Below are 23479 nucleotides of genomic sequence, written 5' to 3'. Positions count from 1 at the left end.
TCTAAATTGTATTGCTTTCACTGTTCAAAGAAATTTTCTAAATATTAGCACAAACGAGAGGCCAGTTTCAAAGAGCAATAGGATTATCCAAAAAATTCCCACATTAAGTTACATTTGTGATCAGTTCTAATCTATATTTAAATAAAATACTTAGTATGGGAAAAAATCAGTTTGCTAACCTTTAAAAAGCTTCCCAGTTAATTCATATGCCTCCCACAGCGCTCATGAATTTACTTGTGGTGAGTGTGCCTCACCACTCATGTCTTGCCTCCTCACAGCCACTCTTAATATAATTATTACCACAAGTGTAACCATGCCATATGTGCTGGAGTTATGGAAAAGTTAGTGTTGATATAATATGTGTGCTTTGCTATTGCTTTGATATTTTGGAGGAAGTAAGCAGACACCGAAGGCCTTGTCTTCATTAGAAAAAGAGGGTGTGTTTTAACACATCAGCTAACAAACTAAGATATATGAAAATCCTTGTATAGACAAGGCAAATTGTAGTTTATATACATGTTAGCTGATTGAGGAAAATTATGTTTACAACTTGACTTGGCTACACTAGGATTTTAATGTATGTTAGTTAATATGTGTTAAAAATACACCCTTTTTCCTAATGAAGACAAGGCCTTTGTTATTTGCTTACTGCTTCCAGTATAACAAAGTACTGTATAAAAGCAAGAGCAAAGTATATATATATATTATATCAACACTAACTTTTCTATAATTCTAGCACATATGGCATGTTAAGATCAATGTTATTGATTCAGTCACTGTAGCTGTAGGGACCAATCACAAAGCCAGTGTCTGGATATAGATCTAATATTTTCTAAAGTTCAGATATGTTTGTACCACATGTTTCTACAGATTTCATGTTAACATTTTGACAGTACAGACTGGTAGTTGGATGGAATATTTGTTAAGTTCTGGTCCATCTCTTGTATAAATAGTATTCAGTAGCTTTTAACTTTATTCACATTTTTAACAAAAGGTAATGACTTTGTCACTTGGAGACTACCAAGGAAAAAGTACATATTAACTGGCTCACATTATTCAAATTGACATTACATATGAGGCCAAGGGACATGTACTTATCTATTATAGCAGAAGAATCACTCTATGTTAGTTTGAATGGAAAGTTTTTCCATGAAAAACAGGAATTTTATTTAAGCTATCATATTTAGTGGTGCATATACAATAATATATAAATAAATATCTAAAAACTTCTAAGTGTCAGGAAGTTTGTGCATACTATTTGGGATATACTGAATTTCATAGGTACACGGAGCTGAATTACAATAAGGCTGATGTCCACAGCAACCTTAAAAAGGGGAGTTAGTGATTGCCATTAAAAAGTCAACATTTTCTAACCATTCTCACACTGGCATGAAATACTCCAGGAGATAATTGTGGTATTACAGGCATAAAAGTGTGGGAAATGTTGAGTTTGTGACCACTGTATATTGATAATAAACACGCTGGAGATGGATTGATGTGCGTGTTGAATTTTTTTGCAGTTAAATATCACAGACTATATACGTGTTTCACATATAGATGCTTCTAAATGCAGTGTGCCAAATCATGTAGTCCTGACTTAGATCTTACTCAGGCAAAATCCCAATTCATGTCACCCCACTCTGTCCCAATATAACTAGAATACAGACGGAAGTCAGTGAGAACTCTGAATAAGAGCTGCCAAAGAATTTGGCCTTATATTTTTAAGTTTGTTTCCGCTAAATCAGTAATGTTTTAACTAATGCAGTGCGACCACAGCAGCATACAAAAAAACAGAAGAAAAAAAGGTTGCTATGTCATTTACTTATCTTTGGTAAGAAAGAGTCTTGAGTTATTTGCTATGTACACTTTATTTTTAAACGGGCCCTCCTTACATGCTTTTCTCTTTTAAAAAGAGGTCAACATTTTAATGGTGGTAGAGGACTTTACATTATGATGTATATTGCACCAAGCGTTTTTGGTTAGGAAGCAAGCTACCTACCTAATTTCCAATCTAAGAGGTAATGGTACCAATCTAGTAATAGTGCATTGCCCGAAAGTTAGTTCTTAAGTGTTCATATATCTCTTATCTGTGTTTTCTGCTTCCCTTTTGTACTGGTTTTATTTATGTTTCCATGCATGTGTTCTGCTCTGCTAAGCACTGCGAGTGATTGTAAAGAGAAAAAAGAAGACAACTTTGCTCAATAGAATACACAGGTTTATATTTACCAGCTAGCACCAGCAAGAGATGAATTGCAGTTTCCTGATTTAAGAGGAACTGTTGTGGTTTCCCTTACTTCTCAGCATTTGGTCTCAAAATCTTTGCTGTCAATAATTTGGTTGTTTCTTTGCCACTTCTCATCTTTTCCAGCACTCTTTATATTTTGCCTCCTTTTCCAAGTTCTATGAAATCTGTCTTCACAGCTTTAGTTTGCATAGAAAGCATAGCATTTTAGAAGTAAAGTTTTTTGGGAGAAATCCTGGTTTCATTGAAGTCAATGGCAAAATGACATGATTTCACCCACTGTTATTGATGTGATGACCACCCTTATGGATCATTATTTTCACTGCTAAATCCAAATACTTGAAAGTAGTATGATGTTGCTTCAAAATTTACAAAGGAAAAAACAACACAGAGGGAAATGAATTGTATCTATATTTGTAGCATATAATACAAGATTGCCTGGGACAAATCCATTTTTACTTTAACTTTGACACTCCATTGATTTCACTGGAGTCACAGTGAGGAAGAGTTTGGTCTAGCATCAGGGGTATTAGTAGAAATGTAAGTGTGGTAAGCAGAGGGTTTTTCTTTAAACAAAATTATTCATTAATCTGATACTACTAGCATATCAGAATGAAAATAACTTTACATGTTATTCTGATCATCTTTTTTTAAATTGTACAACACAACTGTACAGTAATCTAAAGGAAACCTGCAGTTCTCTTACTGTAGTTGTAAGAGCATAACCACATAACAAATCTTAAATGTACAAAGACTCATTTCAACAGAAGAATGTTCTTTTCACTTAATGCTAAAAGTATTTTTTTCATAGAAGAAATAGATAATCTAGATTAAACAACAAAGGGAGAGTATTTTCAATGTTGGAGGCTACAACAGGGATGCTTTGCTTTTTCCTGCTTTGTTATATCATCACTGCTCCTGAAGGGAAATGCTTCCTTTTTTATCTCCAGTTCTTCAGTTATTTTCTGTATGAACTATACAAGAGCAGTACATCAAGTTGGTTGTGAAAGCGTGATTTTTCAGATGTACATCTGATGTAACCATAAAACAAAGTAGGCACCTCTTTTGCCTATACAGTTTAGTATATACTATACAGTTTAGTATATATTAGTCCCTGATGTTATGTTCTCACTTATTTATGTGTTTAGTCACTGTAACAATTGTTGCCCTTCATGACTTCTGTGAAGTCAGGGTTTTTTGTTTTGTTTGTTTTTTTCTAGATTTTACAAACAGTGAAGACTGAATTTTGTTATTTATATGGTATTTCCATCTTGTGTATGTCTAATAGACAATCAGCAGCAACAAAACATGTGGATGCTTACAAACTTGAGGTGAAATCCTGGCTTCAGTATAGTCAATGGGAATTTTGCCAATGACTTCAATGCGTCCAGGATTTCAGTATTCAGTATTTTTTGATGTGCTAGGTTAGGGAAAATGCATGAAATTGTTATTGTACTATCCAACTGATAGAGTTACATAAAATGGCATAAGAAGTGTCAAAGCAGTTGAGAAAGTAGAGTTTAATGATGACATCTTATCGTTCAAAATATCTGGAAACAAAATCTGTTTAAGTATATTTTCAATATTATCATTGTTGTCTCTGAAAATTTAATAGCATGTGTTACAGTAATTTGTCATGAGTGGGAACTGATATTCTGAGTAACTTAGTATTGGAGAACTGCAATCCTTGAGGAGAAAGGGTGGGGGGGGAGGGAATATGGCAATCTTCTGAAACAACTGTCAGCAATGTAAAAGTAATACTGTGACTCTAACAGCCCCAGCACACTAAACACTTCCTGCCACACCTTGTCTTCCCTTCATACTACTCACCCAGTCGTATGTTTCAGGTTTAGAGACAGTTTCCTGTAGTATATTGAATACTAGGTGGAATATGAGATAAATCAAAATATGGCTGTAATACTGTATGTAGGAATTGTGTGTTTGACCTTAATTAATAGTTTCTTAATGGGCATGTCAACATTGTAGATTCCTCCCAAGTTTAGCATTCTTAATAAGAATGGTAGATTTTACGGTTTCTTCAGCAAAAATGATGGTGAATCTAAATGTAGATGACAGATGTTTTTAGGTTTGGAAATCAGTAGTGATTATTGAAATTGTAAACATTCACTCAATGCTGGGACTTAAGGTAAAGGGTCAGTGATGTGGGCTTAAAGTTTAAGAATATTCAAGGTGCCACCATATTATTTTTTACATTGCACATCTGTATAATAACCTTGAATCCTGCAAGTCTTTGTGTTCAGTGCAAGTGGATGTGGAAGCTATGCATGGGTATTATTAATAAGATTAAGAAGTACGCATAGTCCTTCATGTGGAGCATCTAAAGAGTCTTGTGTGCACACTCCCTTCCTCTCAAGAACACAGGATCAAAAACAGGACAAATTGTGGGATGGCAAATTATTGTGCATGAACAGACTTAAACTGAAGTGTGATCCTGAGCATGAAAATTGAACATGTAACTATTCCTCTCTTTGACCTTAATGCTGCTAGTAGGTGGGACTAACGTGGCAGCTGCATATCTCACTAATGCAGCATATAGCTACCTTTCACTCTCCATCCCTCTTGTCATTTTTACCTGGATGCTATGAGCTAGTCAATGGAGCTATGCTGATTTGCATCAGCTGAGGATCTGGCCCTATATGTTCAACATTTCATGCCTTCACTGTGCAGGGCAGTAGATTTATTTCAGGTCCTTACATTATGATATTAATGCATCTAGTGTTACATTCCAGAGCCAGCAATGCCAAATGATAACTGGCCCATTAAACCATTGCTGACAAAGACCAGATTAATTTTCTGTCCCTTTCTATTTTAACAGAGTAGCCGTGTTGTTAGTTATGATATCTGATTTCTTTTCACCTTTCAGCGCAATCCCCCCTTGGTGGTCAATGATCTGTTTGAAGATATCAAAGATGGGGTTAAGCTACTTGCCCTTTTGGAGGTTCTTTCTGGTCAGAAACTGGTAAGGATTTGTTTCCCTTTGAACTGGGATAAGATGGCTTTCTGAACTTCTAAGTAATACATGAAAGACAATAGGTACCCTTGTGTTACAGCATAAAACAGGCTTATTAAGTAAGTGGTCTGCCAAGGTTAAGGTATACGGAATACTTTATTATAGACTGATATTCTTTGTTTTACTCCCTGTTTGTGATACGCTAAATATATGCACACCATATCTGTTGCTTTTTATTTTGTCTTTTTACATTCAGCAAATGTTGATTATTTACATGCATCTTATCTATCAGTGTGCACGTTTCACTGGAGCTTAACATTAAAATGGCATTTTTGTTGTATTTGTGCACCAGCATCATCAGGATCTGAAGTTGACAATAATCACAAATCATTAGAACCAGTAGCGGGAAAATAAGAACACACAAAACTTTCTGTACATCTCACAGAAATAGTGTCTATCTTACTTGTTTGGTTTATTAATTTCTTTATGAGAGTGGTGGATAGTTGATATTATCTAGGGCAGCGTTTCTCAAATGTGACCATTGGCAAAGCACCTTATTTGTATTTCTATTCTGTTTAGGCCCAGTAAAGTATAGAGACAACTCTGCATTATTTTTATTACTGAGTCTGCAAACAAAACCATCCTTAAATAAATTACAATGATTTGGACATGTATATGTGCATATTTATTTTATTTTCCTAAAGTTAATTAAGCATTTTAGGAAAATTTTTCAGAGCAGCCACCAGCAAGAGTTGGTGGCCGCACTCTGAGGCCACCAAAAAATTTGTTATAAGAACCCCTGATCTAGGGTCTGATTCTCATTTATACTAAGGCCCCTTTCTCCTGTTCTTCTAGCGAAAAGGGCCCAAATTTACACCATTTGAAGGTCCCTTTACACTTCTAGAGTTGTATAAAGAGGCTTTGGTGTAAATGAGAATCAGTCTTTAATTCTGGGGCCAACTTGGCCCTATGCAGGTCAGCAGAGGTGAGTAGGGTTATCCATTAGGAGTTCCAGCCCCTTCCAAACCAGCCCAGTGATCAGATTGCAAGCTCCTAATGGATAGAGATAGAATCCTTCCCTGAACTCACCCTAGGGCTTAGGAGTTTCAGTCTGCCCCCTACTCAAGGCAGTATCTAAATGCCACACTTCAGCTGTTATTCTTTATTCGTATCTAGCTATCATCTGCCTCCATAAAATATAGGGAGGCATTTTGATTCCAGATAGAAACCTACACTAGATTATAACAGCTTTAAAGTCATTCTGATTGTGGGTCTAAACTATGTGCCAGTCTGACAGTAAGCATGCTTAAGGATAATTCACTTGAATGAAGATTGCTTAATTTGAGATATGTGTTCTAAAGGGTTTCTGCAGTGTTGAACTGCACTAGTTTTTTGATTCTATTCTATGCTTTCAGAGAAGAGAAGTCTCTCCCTTGTGGTAAAATGTTATTCAAGATCGAAGAAAGGAACTTTACCTTTGTTAATAGTGACACTGAAATTCATTATATCAAAGCCAACATAAACACACTTGTCAAGGTTCCTCCCCCACTCTGAACTCTAGGGTATAGATGTGGGGACCTGCATGAAAACCTCCTAAGCTTACTTTTACCAGCTTAGGTTAAAACTTCCCCAAGGTACAAATTAATTTTATCCTTTGTCCTTGGAATATCCACTGCCACCACCAAACTCTAACTGGGTTTACTGGGAAACGTAGTTTGGACACGTCTTTCCCCCCAAAATCCTCCCAACCCTTGCACCCAACTTCCTGGGAAAGGTTTGGTAAAAATCCTCACCAATTTGCATAGGTGACCACAGACCCAAACCCTTGGATCTGAGAACAATGAAAAAGCATTCAGTTTTCTTACAAGAAGACTTTTAATAGAAGTAAAAGTAAATAGAAATAAAGGAATCACCTCTGTAAAATCAAGATGGTAGATACCTTACAGGGTAATTAGATTCAAAACATAGAGAATCCCTCTAGGCAAAACCTTAAGTTACAAAAAAGATACACAGACAGAAATAGTTATTCTATTCAGCACAGTTCTTTTCTCAGCTATTTAAAGAAATCATAATCTAACACGTACCTAGCTAGATTACTTACTAAAAGTTCTAAGACTCCATTCCTGTTCTATCCCTGGCAAAAGCAGCATATAGACAGACACAGACCCTTTGTTTCTCTCCCTCCTCCCAGCTTTTGAAAGTATCTTGTCTCCTCATTGGTCATTTTGGTCAGGTGCCAGCAAGGTTACCTTTAGCTTCTTAACCCTTTACAAGTGAGAGGATTTTTCCTCTGGCCAGGAGGGATTTTAAAGGGGTTTACCCTTCCCTTTATATTTATGACAACACTATTGAAAGAAAAGAGGCAATGCAGACCCAGAAAAATGACTGGAGTTTAAAAAGGCACGGTATCAGGTTTACCGAAAGGATAGGCAAAAGAATAATAATAGATAATTTTACAGGTTGAAAAGGACTTTTCATACAGTATGATCCCAGAGTGTTTTATAATTTATATATAAGTATTAGTTAGGATTACCGTCTATGGAAATGAAGCCACTGCTGGGGTGGAACATAGCTGATGTTTTACAGTGCACAGCAACAGTATACTATGGTTTAAGACAGGAAGTGAAGAATATTAGAATGCACTGAAATTACAGGGGGAATTTCAGAATCCATAGCAGACCGTTCTTAAAGTTTGATTTTCTGAATAGGAATGAAAATGGAAGTAGTTAATGATCCAGTGATACCAAAATGTGGATTGCCTATTCGGTACATTCTGTCAGAATGAATTGTTCAAGATAGGGGAAACCTATGGGTCTGATTCTCAGAGATCCATTTTACAGATATGAAATATACATGATCTTAAAACTTGTCTAGATTACACTTTGATTTCCAATTTACTGAAGAGATTTCTTGAGAATGATACAACCATTCTCTATCTTTCTTGATGGAATAATGTATCACAGGATGATTAGATGTAAATTTTAATTATCACTTTCAAATTTTAAAAGTTTAGGATATAAGGGGTGTTTGTGTCTTGATTACATTCAGATAATTGTATGTCTCCCCTTTGGAGAAAATCCCCTGTTCAGAAAGGACTCATGATAGTTTGTTGGCCTCAGAAAGACCGTGAACCATATTTTATAGAAAAGGAGTACTTGTGGCACCTTAGAGACTAACAAATTTATTTGAGCATAAGCTTTCGTGAGCTACAGCTCACTTCATCGGATGCATTCAGTGGAAAATACAGTGGGGAGATTTATATACACAGAGAACATGAAACAATGGGTGTTGCCATACACACTGTAATGAAAGTGATCAGGTAAGGTGAGCTATTACCAGCAGGAGAGTGGGGCGGGAGGGGAAGGAGGGGAATCCTTTTGTAGTGATAAGCAAGGTGGGCCATTTCCAGCAATTGACAAGAACGTCTGAGGAACAGCGGGGGATGGGGGGAATAAACATGGGGAAATAGTTTTACTTTGTGTAATGACCCATCCACTCCCAGTGTTTATTCAAGGCTAAGTTAATTGTATCCAGTTTGCAAATTAATTCCAATTCAGCAGTCTCTCCTTGGAGTCTGTTTCTGAAGATTTTTTTGTTGAAGAATTGCCACTTTAGGTCTGTAATCAAGTGACCAAAGAGATTGAAGTGTTCTCCGACTGGTTTTTGAATGTTATAATTCTTGATGTCTGATTTGTGTCCATTTATTCTTTTACATAGAGACTGTCCAGTTTGGCCAATGTACATGGCAGAGGGGCATTGCTGGCACATGATGGCATATATCACATTGGTAGATGTGCAGGTGAACGAGCCTCTGATAGTGTGGCTGATGCGATTAGGCCCTATGATGGTGTCCCCTGAATAGATATGTGGACACAGTTGGCAACAGGCTTTGTTGCAAGGATAGGTTCCTGGGTTAGTGGTTCTGTTGTGTGGTGTGTGGTTGCTGGTGAGTATTTGCTTCAGGTTGGGGGACTGTCTGTAAGCAAGGACTGTAGTTTCCTCAGGAAGTCAGTGGTGTCTCGAAGATAGCTGGGAGTGCTGGTAGCGTAGGGCCTGAGGATGGAGTCGACATAGCCAGACAATCCTGCTGTTAGGGTGCCAGTGCCTGCGATGATGGGGCGTCCAGGATTTCCAGGTTTATGGATCTTGAGTAGCTGATAGAATACCCCCGGTTCGGATTCCAGGGGTGTGTCTGTGCGGATTTGTTCTTGTGCTTTTTCAGGGAGTTTCTTGAGCAAATGGTGTAGTTTCTTTTAGTAACCCTCAGTGGGATCAGAGGGTATGGCTTGTAGAAATTGGTGTTGGAGAGCTTCCTAGCAGCCTCTTGTTCATATTCCGACCTATTCATGATGACGACAGCACCTCCTTTGTCAGCCTTTTTGATTATGATGTCAGAGTTGTTTCTGAGGCTGTGGATGGCATTGTGTTCTGCACGGCTGAGGTTATGGGGCAAGTGATGCTGCTTTTCCACAATTTCAGCCCGTGCACGTCGGTGGAAGCACTCTATGTAGAAGTTCAGTCTGTTGTTTCGACCTTCAGGAGGAGTCCACCCAGAATCCTTCTTTTTGTAGTCTTGGTAGGAAGGTCTCTGTGGGTTAGTATGTTGTTCAGAGGTGTGTTGGAAATATTCCTTGAGTCGGAGACGTCAAAAATAGGATTCTAGGTCACCACAGACCTGTTTGTGGGGGTGGAGAGGCAGAAGGATAGGCCCCGAGATAGGACAGATTCTTCTGCTGGGCTAAGAGTATAGTGGATAGATTAACAATATTGCTGGGTGGGTTAAGGGAACCACTGTTGTGGTCCCTTGTGGCATGTAGCAGTTTAGATAGTTTAGTGTCCTTTTTCTTTTATAGAGAAGCAAAATGTGTGTTGTAAATGGCTTGTCTAGAGTTCCCCTGGAAAAAGTGAAAAGATCTACTTCACATTGAATTTTTGAAGTAATAACCACCATTATCATTCCCTTTGTAAACCATACATTGGAGATGGCATGTTCACTTCCCTTACTTATGTGTCCAAAACCCAAAACCTGCTTAAATAGATAAGTGATATTGGAAGAAAAACTGCTATTAGTATTATAGGAATTTTGATTTGTCATTTAAAACTTCAGTGAACCTTCTAGATTTATATGTTCAGAAAAAAACATAGTAAAGAATAGAGAAATTAGTGAATATCGTTTTTGACTAGCTTGTGTTGTGAGGTTGTTAACTAAATAGAACTTGATGATACTTTTGGATTATAATACGTAGATCTAAAATTTAATCAAAGCTGTAAAATTTGCCTTCAATATTTGTATTTATTATGTTTCCTGTATATCTATTTGCATATACAAAAATGCTAATTTGAGTGCACTCAGCAATATTTTCACATATCAATCAGGTCACTGCACATATTCATGTGCTTTTATAATGACCTGGCCTTCACTTTGTAAGAATGTTGGCATAAATCTGATTGTAATTTGCACTATTCTTTCTTTAAGCCTTGCGAGCAGGGACGTCATCTGAAGAGGATCCATTGGGTGGCTAATATTGGCTCTGCCCTTAAGTTTCTAGAAGGAAGGCGGGTAAGTTTAATTAACATTCTGTCAGCACCATTTTGTTTCCCCAGTTGTTCTTTCCTGAAGTCTATATTCTATTTTCACCTAATTGCTGTAATTTTGAAGAGTCTGGGCTACGCAGAATCCCAAGTATCTATGTGCTGTACATAGGTATGCTATAAAGGTATGACACAGTGAAATCCGAATATCGACTTCCCAGGTATGATATTTATGGTGCAACTTTTCTTTTTCGGACATTGGTCAACTATTAATGGACTCCTCAGTTATTATGTGCTCTTCAGTTAATTTTCTTTGATCCCATTATAAATACAGATAAAAAGCTGCCCTACCTGTTTATACATTTGAGGTAAGCAGCTCATCTGTAATTATAAGAACACATCCCCAAACTTAATTAAATGATATTTGCAAAGATAAATTCCCAAAAAAAATAGATGTGAGAACTTGAAAACATTCTGGTCATTATTTCCTTGACTGGCATTCAGGCCAAGATCCTGCCTGATTCTGGAGAAACCACATTGTTGCCATTTTAGTACCAGAAATGAAACAAAACACAATAAATAAAATTCAGAATGTTTTTGGTAAGAATGCCAAATAAAGTAATCCTGCTTCTGCATGTATTCCTGGCTCTCCTGCTCCTGCTATATCTACTCTATTGACTTACGTTTATCTTTTTTATTAGCTTAGATGTCTTTAGTTCCTTTTTACATTTGGCTTCTTTTAAAATTTCTGCAACACTAGATTGCGTCTGATAGCATAGTGATAAGAGAGATTAAACCTATGAAACAGTAGCCATCAGTTGCCATCAGTGATTTTTGGCACATTTTGCTTCCATCTCGTCTCACACTATGATATCTCTGACCTAATTACTTTTCTGCCACACAAGAGACAGTCATAGCAGCTCCCTGTAAAAATAAATCCACCTCAGGTTGTTTTTTTTTGGCTCAGTCTTGGGTGGGAAAGGTAGAGTACAAGAAAAGACAAAAGTATTCTCAAAACAAAATTTTGCTTCAGCCCACCTAGTGAAGATTGGTAATACAAACTGAGCTACAGAAGCTGTTCACCCTGAGAACTTTGTGTTCAAATGTAGTGAGGGCTGCCTTGCCTGCTGAGACTGGTGCTGCCAAAAAGTTGACTAGGACCAGGGAAAAAGAGAACCTGGGGTGCAAAAAGAAAGACATACCTATTTTTCTTCTCTCAGAGAGGCCTGCGTAATCTTTAGTAGAGGCCACATTACATAACCTAAAGCAATCTCACGTGATTTTCACTATTTCATCCAAAAATGCTTCTTCTGTATAGAAGGAATGCTGGGCCATCTATTGAAGGAGCCCTCGGATCCATCTTATGATCTTGTTATTGAATGTTGTCTTTGATTTCGGTTGGGGTAGCGAAGCTTTTGTCAGATATGTTTTATTAATTTATCCAGTGATTCTACAAATACTACAGGGGCATGTTTAAAAATGAACCTGATATTTTATATCCCTTTGATAAAGCTTGGGAGTAGGGATTCACCCAAAGTGCCCTTTGAGCTACAGCAGAGGTTGCCATTTTCATATATTTGAAGGTAGAATTGAGTGAGTCTTGTACTGCATTGTGCAAAAATATGAAAACTAATTGTCACTAACCTAATATCTTTTTGGATAAAACTGGGTTTTGCCCTGGGCCTGGAAGGTTTCCTTTCTAATTCCTCAATCAACTTTAATAGGGTACAAACCAAAGAAAATACAGTACTTGGAAGGATATGTTCATATGAGCAGTCGCCTAATCAAAAGCTTTTTTGAGAGCCCTGTCAATCTTTTTATCTGTGGGATCTGTAAGGAAAGCATTGCTCTCCAGAGGAAATGAAGATTTGTTGAGACTTGAGGCAGCTTTGGGGGATGAGCCCCCAAATATATATATTTTTGAACTAGGCTATATACAGTAACTTTTCCTTGTTAACCAGTAGAAGAAATGCAGAATCCTAGTTTCCCCAGGAGACTTATACCAGTTTTTTGTGGAGTGGATTGCCAAAATATCCTGTGGGGAATTCTCCTCTAGGGCTCTTTCCAGGGTCCCTGTGGGATTTTAAGAGCAGAGGGAGTTAGCTGTACAACCTTACATGAAAGTTTTGCCAAACAAACCGTGATCCTTTCCTTTAAATGTTATAGCTCAAGGGTGAGCAAACTTTTTGGCCCGAGGGCCACATCTGGGAATAGAAATTTTATGGCGGGCCATGAATGCTCACAAAATTGGGGTTTGGGTGCAGGAAGGGGTGCAGGCTCTGGTTGGGGGTGCAGGCTCTGGGGTGGGGCTGGGGATGAAGGGTTTGGGGTTCAGGAGGGTGCTGTGGCTGGGATCGAGGGGTTTGGAGGTGGGGAGGGGGATCAGGGCTGCGGCAGCGGGTTGGGGCATGGGGAGAGGCTCAAGGCTCCAGGCGGTGCTTACCTCAAGCGGCTCCCAGAAGCAGCGGCATGTCCCTTTTCCGGCTCTGATGTGGAGGCATGGCCAGGGAGCTCTGCACGCTGCCCTGTCCGCAGGCACCACCCTTGCAGCTCCCATTGGAGTGCCAGAGGGGGCCATTGGAGCAGTGCCATTGGAGCGTGTATGAGCTGGAGGGGGGGCCATGTCGTGGCTTCCGGAAGCTGTGTGGAGCAGCCCCTGACCTTGCTCCCTGGCTGGAGCGCTGGAATGGGGCCATGCGTCTGCTTCCGGGAGCTGTGTGGAGCGGCCCTGACCTTGTTCCCCAACGGGAGCTCAACAGCCAGCTTAAAACGGCTGGCGGGCCTTAGTTTGCCCACCCCTGTTATAGCAGCTTCTGTGGCTTCTCTGTTGCTGGGTCAAAGGACGACACCTTTCTCCATATGGTTAAAGGTCACATGAAATTAGTCTCCTGCCCTTTTAGTCCCAACCAACATTTGAAGGTTCTTTCGCCCACTCCCACTCCCACCCTCATCCCCATCTTCCTCTCACAGATACACCTGCATAACGTTAGAACCTTGGGAGTCCTTGGTCAGAGTAACACAGTGACTGGGAGCATCCAAGGAGTGTTTTAAAAATTATTCGTGGTGACTGGTGGTACTAATGTTTTTTACAGGAAAAAAGGAGGAGCTGTCTGCCCGGGGATACAGAACATTGACATTAAAATTAATTAATTAATTCATTAATATATTTTGGGATTGCATGTCAGATCTGAAATTCAGCCAGAGCTGTCCAGAGTGGAGGTCCGGTAAATATTTTTAACCCCCCTGGAGTTTTCATAACATGGTGGAGGGTGGGGCGTAGGGAGCTCCAGGAAATACTCTCTGAGAATTTAAGCCCTGGAGCATAGAGATTTGGTTCTTTAAATAAAAGGAAGCTCTCCTGAATTTCTCAGCAGGATGATGTATTAGGAGGTGGTGCTTTATCCTAAGCTATACAGTTCTTCCAATTGTCTGTGTTTGTTTCTGAAAAATTTTAATAGCAATCTAATATATCAAAAAATCCAATGTGAAAAAAGAAAAAAGTTGAAATTTACTAGTTTTACAAAAATGTAACATTGACTTCAGAAAAGTTATTCATGATTTACATCACCGTCACTGACGTCAGAAGAATCAGACCCACCGTGTATTTTTCTTTGCTTTTTAATGCTAATTCTGTGGATATTCTTTCTTATTCTGTTTCATGAATTTCTGTTTTGCTGCTACATTTTCTTTGATTCTACTCTATTGTATATTCAACCTCTTCTTTACTGAGTTTTGTCTTTTGGCATTATTTTTGATGAGCATATGTCTAGTGGTTAGTGTAGGACCCCGAGGCCATGTCTACACTTACTGGTAGATAGGCACTGCTGCAATTGATGCAACGAGTGTCGATTTAGCAGGTCTCTCTCATCGATTTGTGTACACTCTCCCATCAATCTGTGTACTTCACCTGCCCAAGAAGAGTAAAGGAAGTCTGTGGGAGAGCATCACCCATCGACACAGTGCGGTGTAGACACTGTAGTATATTGACCAAAGCTATGTTGACTTCAGTTACGGTATTCACATAACTGAAGTAGCATAACTTGGGTCAATTTACTGTGGAAGTGTAGACCAGGCCTGAGTCTGATTCTGTTCCTAGATTCTGTTCTTGTCTTTGTGATTGATTTATTGCATGACTTTGGAAAGTCATTCATTCTTCTCTGTGCATCTATTGACCTATGTTTAAAAGATATATAATAATGCCAACTTCACTAAGGATGTAAGTCCTTTACAACGTTTGTATGAAAGGATCTCTACTTGACACGTATCTCATCTTTTCTTTTCAACGTCTGTTTATTCTTTTCTTGCTCCCCATTTATTTCCTGTTCCCTTCTTCTCTCTTTCCCTGATCATCTTCATACAAAATATGGCAAGAACAGCTTGTTCATAGCTAAATGAGTAATTTGAGATAACAACTAGTGAGTACAAGAATGGAACACTGTGGATTCTATGCATTGCATTGCTGATTAGTCTTGTTATAGCAGTGCTTTCTTTACATTCCAGAATTTAATTACCAGGAAAATGAATTAATTTATCACATTAAGCTGATTTTATATATCACTGTTTCCCCTTTGCTTTTCATGCTAGTCCATGTACAGAGGATCACCGGTTGGTACAAAGATTTTCTGGAATTTTTAACCCTATAACAAACTTGCATAAGTACAAAAAGTATAAATTAAGTGGTATATTTTTTCCATTTGAAGTTGAATATATTAATGGAACAATCCTGTATTGGCCAATATGGTACTTTAGATTAGTTTTTACATGTAATTCCTGTGGTTTTATGATAAATCATGTTTAATCACAAACTGAAAAATATATTCATATATTGTTATACTTCTGTTTGTTATCTTGCTCCATTTTAAGGTATAACTGTAGCTGTGCAATATATTAACTGACGTTCTCATCACTGCACTGAATTTTTGAATAAAAAAACTATTTTTGCATAAATTTACTATACAACAAACCCATTCAGAATCCTTGTAATAATTGTCACTATCTCCTGTATGTGATAATGTGTATTTTCTTTTCTAAACAGATTAAACTAGTCAACATCAATTCAACTGATATTGCTGATGGTAGGCCTTCTATTGTACTTGGCTTGATGTGGACCATAATTTTATATTTCCAGGTATTATATTTTCTATATTTGACTATTATTTTTGAAGTAATGGGCCAGATCCTCACCTGACATAAATTGGTGTAGCTCCAGTGACTTCAACAAAGCTCTGCCAGTTTACACCACCTGAGGATCTGGCCCAATGTCTGTATGAGGATGGGACTATTCACTATGTATAAAGTTAAACATGTGTGTAAGTTTTTGCAGGATTGGGGCTTAGGAATGTACCTTTAAAATTATGCCAAGTTATTATTGGCATATACTCCTACTTTTCCTGAAGAAAGCAAACTATATATATATATATGAAATCAAGTAAATAAAAAAGGACTAGTTGTAAACAAGCACCATCAATCACTGTAAGCCTTATTTATACTAACAGAGAACCTGCTAGTGAATGCACCAAGTTTTCAAGTCCAGCAGATTCAATATGTAAACACAGTTTACTATTTAGCGGCTGAAGTGTGGCCTCACATATACATGTGTGACACCTACTGATTTCATCAGGAGCTGCAGATACTTTCAAGGGCAGAATTTGATCCTGTGTGTAATGAGGCACTCACCTTCTGAACACTTCCTTGTAGCTGGATGTGGTACTGCATGTCTTTTCCTGCTCCTGGTACTCCCTGCAGGTTGCTGGCTGACTTTTTGGGATCTTCTGTGGCTTGGCCCTTTGACTGAGTCACAAAGTCCAAATGAATCCCTACCACAATACTAAAGAGCTACTAAATGAACAGTCCTATTAAGTCCCTGGCTCTAGTCTCTTTAAATTCAGCTCTTTGTTCAGGCTCTCAAATAAGCCCTGTCCCCTTCTTGTGGTTGATGCTACTGTGGCCAGAGGGGGAGCCTGGGCCCGCCCACTATTCCGAGTTGCAATCCAGTAATCCTGTATACAGCAGCCACGTACGGCTTGATTTCAGTTCATTGCTGCTTCTTCCTTGGGCTTCTCCCTACCTGATCCATGTTAGCTTATCTCAGGGTTAGGTTCTTAGACCCTCCCTCTCCCTGCAAACCCAGATAAAGCAAATGCAGCCAGAAACAAACTCTGGTTCTTCTTCAAAGAGTGTCCCTGTGGGTGCTCCACTTTAGGTGTCTTGGTGCCCTGCGCTTGCAATTGTAGCTTTGTAGTAGAAGTGCCCTGGTTGGCCACACACGCGTGGCAGCCATCTCGCACCACTCTGAGTGGCCACTTAGCTTGCGCAGCCAACCATCCCTCAGTTCCTTCTCTACTGCCTTTGGCGTGAGTCGGACCGCCAGCAGCGCCACTTTCAAATTGTAGATAGCTACCCTTTCTTTTCTTTTAATTTATAGTTTCTTTCTTTCACTCACCCTGCCTCCAGCAGGCCCCACTTTGAATAACAACAGCCAAGTGCAGGACTCATCTCCTTCCCTCAGGCGTGCCCAGCTCTCCTGGTTTCAAACACTGCCTAACGTGCAGACTCTCCATTCCTGTGTCGGATGGCCACCCTCAGTGCGTCCGCTGCCTTGGAGAGACTCGTATTGCCCAGAAATGTCCGCATTGTAAAAAGTTAACTGCTAGGACATGAAAGGCAAGAGATCTCCAACTTAAACTGTTAATGGTGGAAAAATCCCTCAGACCAGTCTCCGACCCTGAGACCAGAATGCCTCCGGGCCAATGATTACCATCGGCAGCCTCTGACAGGGGTTCTACCTCTAAGGCTGTTACCAAGGAGCCTGCTTCCAAAAAGGACGCAAAAAAGTGCACCCATACATCCCCACAGAGAGATTCGCCCAAAAGAAAGTGATCTCCAGGTGGAAAATCTGCCCCAGTACTGACAGCACTGAAACCAACGGACCGTGAGGCATCGGGAATGCCCAGTAGGGAGACGTCCCGAGGAGCTAAAGACCCGGAACGGGTAATCTCTCTCTCAGGTGCACCCCATAAGAATAAAACATCTACCTCGGCACCGACAGAGCCAAGGAAATCCTTGGCATCGAATCCTGCAATGACGCCCCCCCTTGGTACCCACGCAGCATAGCAAGTCTGCGGTTCCAACATTTCTGACATCAACAGCAAATCAGAGTGTACTCCCATTCCCGGCACCGAGCTTCCCAGTACCATGCCAATTCAGCAGACACACGGACCTCCTAGTCACCTCCACGCTGGGGACTCCCTTGTTCGGCACCAACGGTACCACAGTCAGACCAGGATCGATCTGAATAGGCACTCCTAGTAGATCTGCACCTCCACTATCTAGTGATGAGGATGAAGAGGATGAATCAGATCTTTGTACCCCTTGTCATTCCTCACCGAAACCGGGACCCTCTCACCAACAACCATCTATGCAAGGGCAAAGCTGGCAGGCACAACCGTGGATGCTGTCGCCCATTGTTATGCCACCCAACTGGCCATACTGGGACCTATGAGCAAACTACAGAGCCCATAATTTAACCCTCCCAACCCACCAGCGTCAAGGGACACCTGATCTCCTTCACCCACAAACCCACCACCATCGGAGGCCCAGGAGGAAGAGGGAAAGGAGCTGGAAGAGGCTCCTAAAGGCAACATACTGCCACCCATCCATATTTCATCCTCGTCTCTGGACGAAACAATTATGCCACTGCCTCCCACCACAGGAGATGACTTCAAGTCCTTCCAGGACTTATTCAAAAGAGTTGCAGAATCCCTGGATATCTCTCTAGCAGAGCTGCCAGAGACCCAGCACAAACTTACTGACATCCTGCAGGCATCCCCATCAGCAAAGGTAGCTCTGCCCATCAACGCTGCTATAATGGATCCTGCAAAGATAATATGGCAGACACCTGCCACTGTCCCACCCTCCTGTAAACTCTCGGACAGAAAATATTATGTACCAGCGAAAGGGGCTGAGTTCTTATTTACTCACCTGGCTCCAAATTCACTGGTCGTAGAGGCAGTAAACCAAAGGGGAAAACAGCACCAGTCAAAAATCACCCCTTATGACAAAGACTGGAAAAGGCTTGACCTCTTTGGATGCAAAGCCTATTCCTTGGCCTCGCTGCAATTTCGCATAGCAAACTACTCTGCTCTGTTGGCGAAATACACTTACAACTTGTTTAATAAAATGACATTTTTTATTGAACAAATGTCAGAGGAATCAAAACAACAATACAAAGCTAACATTGCGGAGGGCGCCTTAATTGCCAAAACAGTCCTATAGGCTTCCCTTGAGTCCACTGACATGGCAGCTCATTCTATCGCCACGTCCATGGTCCTGTGTTGAGCATCATGTTACCACCTCTCTGGATTTCCTAGGGTAGTACAAGCCACAGTTGAGGACCTGCCCTTTGAGGGACAAAAAGTGTTTGTGGAAAGCACAGATGCATCTCTACATACCTTAAAGGACTTGAGAACCGCCTTGAAGACTGCAGGCATTTACGTCCCCCCAAAGAAGAAGAAACAGGGAGATTCTACATTAAAAGATTCCTCCCTACTCCGTACACCCAACCCCAGAGACATTATGATCAACATCGAAAACAAAAACAATTGAAGTGCAGGCAGAACCAAGATCAACCCACCACATCTCAACCTTCAACATCACATCAATCGTTTTGAAATATCAGTTGAGGGCTCGAGACCTCTGTGTTCTCCCATCCTGGAATATCAGATGACCTCCAGTCCATTTGGAGACCGCCTGCTACTACACTACCTAGTCTGGAACATCACTACAGACAAATAGGTCCTGGAAATCATCCAGAAGGGTTACTTTATCCCATTTACTTCTACTCCCCCTACCCACCCACCTTCTCCGTCCCTCTTCAGGGACCCCTCTCACAAGCCCCTGTTACAGCAGGAAATACACCACCTCCTGCAACTAGGAGCTGTGGAACTAGTACCACCTCAACATAGAGGAAGAGAGTTTTATTCCCATTATTTTCTAACGCAGAAAAAGAACAGTGGACGGAGACCCATTCTGGACTTATGCAAACTCACCAAGTTTGTGAGAATGCAACATTTTAGAATGGTAACCCTGGCAACCATAATTCTGGCATTAGAGAAGGAGACTGGCTCTCATCCCTCGACTTACAAGATGCCTACTTTCGTGTCACCATTCATCCAGTGCACAGAAGATCCCTGTGCTTCACATTAGGCCATTAACATTACCAATACAAAGTGCTACCCTTTGGATTATCGACAGCCCCCAGGGTATTCTCCAAAGTCCTGGCCCTTGCCGCAGCTCATCTCTGTAGACTAGGAGCAATGATCTTTCCATACTTGGATGACTGCCTCATAAGAGCATCAACACAACAGGCAAGCAGTACAAGCTACACAAACCACAGTAACCCTCTTCACCAAACTAGGGTTTCAAATAAACGTCCAAAAGTCCAACTTGGTCTCTGTCCAACAACTAGAGTTTATAGGGGCCTACCTTGACAGCCTCCCAGCAGCGACTCCTCAACCTAACCATGCTGATAACTACGGTCACAGACAGCCCTCAAACGTCTGCCAGGACCTGCCTACAACTCTTGGAGCATATGACTGCTCCGACTTATGTAGTCAAACATGCCAGACTACACATGAGATGCCTACAGGCCTGGCTTCGCACCTGCTATATACCACACAGGCATTCCCTCCACAAAAGACTTACAATGCCCCACAAGGTGAAGGATTCCCTCAAGTGGTGGTTGCAACCGCAAAAGGTCTGCGTGGGGATCCCATTTCAACGAACAGCTTCCACCATGAATGCCTCCCTCATCAGATGGGGCACTCGTCTGGGCAACAATGCTATCCAGGGATGCTGGTCCCCAGTGGAAGCCAACTTACATATAAACATTCTAGAACTCAGAGCAATCAGAAAAGCATGCGAGCACTTCCTTCCACTCATCCTCAACAATACCATCAAAGTCCTCATGGACATCACAGCCTGCATGTTTTGTAAAAACTGACAGCAGTGAGCTTGATCATATCCTCTCTGCATCAAGGCACTATGCCTATGGCAATGGTGCATCTCCAACAAAGTAGACATCTCTGCGTCTTACCTGCCAGGGCTTCAGAACACCACGGCAGATCAACTGAGCAGACACTTCTCACAAACCCACGAGTGGGAGATGGACTACCCGACCCTCCTGACCGTATTCCACCGGTGGGGGTTCCCTGCTATAGACTTATTCTCAGTGGCTTACAATACGAAATGCCCTCAGTATTGCTCCCAAGTGGGGCTCGGTCAGCATTCCCTGGGCGATGCTTTCCTTACAAAATGGGAGGCGCCACTAATGTTCGACTTCCCCCTGATTCCTCTATTGAACTGGGTGCTACACAAAATCAGACAGGATAAGGCCGGGGTCATACTTATTGCACCCACATGGCCCAGGCATACGTGATTCCCATACCTGAGACAGATGGTGGTGAAACCACCTCTAATCCTTGCACTACTTCCTCACCTCTTGACACAGGACAACAGCTGAGTCAATCACCCCAACCTAGCGGTTCTCAACCTCAAGGCCTGGTTACTCCATGGCTAATCCGAGGAAGTTAAAGACATTCTCTTGAATAGCCGCAGGCCGAGCACACAGAAAACATACACTCAGAAGTGGGTACGATTCTGCACCTTGTGTGAGGCTAACCATGTTGCCTCATTCCGTTCCGTACCCAGGGTCCTGGACTATATACTAGGCCTTAAAAAATAGGGTCCTCCCCAACTGTTCCATAAAGGTTCACCTAGCTGCAATCATCTCACTACACGATAAGGTAGATAGAACCACCATCTTTGTTCACCCAACAACTAAGTGTTTCCTAAAGAGCATGACTAACATCTACCCACCTCTGAAAGACCCTACTCCTTTGTGGGATCTTAACCTCGTGCTACGCACCCTTATGGGTAAATCATTCGACCCCCTTGCAACTTGCTCATTGCTACATCTATCGATGAAGGTCTCCTTCCTTATCGCGATCGCTTCAGCAAGAAGAGTAGGGGAGCTAGGGGCCCTAATGGCACACCCTCTGTATACCACATTCCATAAAGACAAACTGATCCTAAGAGACCACCCCAAATTTATACCTAAAGTAGCCTCTTCATTTCATTTAAACCAACCCATTTGCTTACCTGTGTTTTTTCCAAAACCCCATGCCGATGCCAGGGAGGCATCCCTTCACACTCTCGACATCTGTAGACCTCTGGCCTTCTACCTAGAAAGAAAAAAGAGATATAGAAAATTGTCACGTCTCTTTCTATCAGTCACAGAGCGATCAAAGTGTGAGGCCATCTCTAAACAAAGACTATCTAAGTGGATTTCTGGCTGTATCCACCTATGCTATCATCAGAGCTACATCGTGGCTCCAGCTAGGGTTCGTACATACTCCACCAGAGCACTGTCCAAGTCAGTAGCGTTTCACAATAACTTACCCATCGTAGACATTTGCAGAGTAGCTACCTGGGCCTCGGCCCACATGTTTACCAGACAATATGCCCTGGAATAACATTCCTTTGCCGACACTCAGTTCAGACTCTCGGTACTATCCACCCTCAACAAAGATACTCTGAAGCCCCTACTTCCATCGAGGGGTACTGCTCCATAGTCTCCTAAAATGGAGCACCCACAGGGACACTCCTCAAATAAGAAGAGAAGGTTACTTACCTTGTGCAGTAACTGAGGTTCTTCAAGATGGTTGTTCCTGTGGGTGCTCCACTACCTTCCCTCCTCCTCCCCTCTACTTCGTTGTTTCACACTGACTCTCTGGGGTATAGAAGGAACTGAGGGACAGTTGGCTGCGCACAGTAAGTGGCTGTTCGGAGCAGTGCGAGACGGCTGCCGTGCGCATGCGGCCAACCGGGGCACTGTTACTACAAATCTCCGATTACAAGCGCAGGGTGCCAAGACACCTAAAATGGAGCACCCACAGGGACAGTCATCTTAAAGAACCTCAGTTACTGCACAAAGTGAGTAACCTTCTCTTATCCCTCAAGTTTCTGTGGCCAGAGAGAAGCACCCTTCTTCACACCTCTGGTCTCAGCTAAGAACTGAGCTGCTCAGGCCAGGCAGCTCCTTTTATCTAGGCCAGCATGGCCCTGATTGGCTGTTGCTAGCCCCTCTAGCCCTTGGAGGGCCACATCTCTCTAGCTTTCAAAATGACTACTCCAGAGAGTCCACTCTAGGCAAGCTTGAAGGACCCACCATTGTTACTCTTTTCCTTTCAGCTTGCTGCTTCTTGGGGCAGGGTATGATAGGACCACAGGGCCTCCAGCAAAGGCCGAATACACCCTGCAACATTGTGGGCGGTAGAATGGAAATCATTTTGGGGGGAGGGATAGCTCAGTGATTTGAGCATTGGCCTGCTAAACCCAGGGTTGTGAGTTCAATCCTTGAGGGGGCCATTTGGAATCTGGGGCAAAAATTGGGGATTGGTCCTGCTTTGAGCAGGGGGTTGGACTAGATGACCTCCTGAGGTCCCTTCCAACCCTGATATTCTATGATTCTATGATTTATGCTCTCCAGGGGTTAAAATGGGAAAAAAAGGTGATGTTACTCTTCAGACTCTGCCCCTCTGAGCTGACTAAACGAGACAGTGCTCACAAAGGGATGATTGTGCGTGCTTCTTGGCTCCACAGGGCTCCCTGACTTTGGCTTCCCTTTGTCATGGCTTCAGTTGGCCCATGGGCTTTGCTAGGCCTCTAGGGCGTGG

The 23479-nt window shown here is 41.5% G+C and overlaps 1 protein-coding gene across 1 annotated transcript in view; it reads left to right on the top strand.

Moving 5' to 3' along the window:
• The window catches only part of SYNE1 (spectrin repeat containing nuclear envelope protein 1), a 503778-nt gene that overhangs the window by 106519 nt on the left and 373780 nt on the right, over positions 1–23479 (top strand). Inside the window, exons 4-6 of the mRNA XM_084624934.1 lie at positions 5127–5222; positions 10690–10773; positions 15781–15873. Coding sequence (XP_084481060.1) covers positions 5127–5222; positions 10690–10773; positions 15781–15873 — 273 coding nt within the window. The remainder of the gene's footprint in view (positions 1–5126; positions 5223–10689; positions 10774–15780; positions 15874–23479) is intronic.

This window comes from Lepidochelys olivacea (assembly GCF_965140295.1).
Source record: "Lepidochelys olivacea isolate rLepOli2 genome assembly, chromosome: 3".
Classification (NCBI taxonomy): Eukaryota; Metazoa; Chordata; order Testudines; family Cheloniidae; genus Lepidochelys; species Lepidochelys olivacea.
The sequence above is the reverse complement of the archived record's forward strand: the minus strand, read 5'-3'. Positions and strand labels throughout refer to the sequence as shown.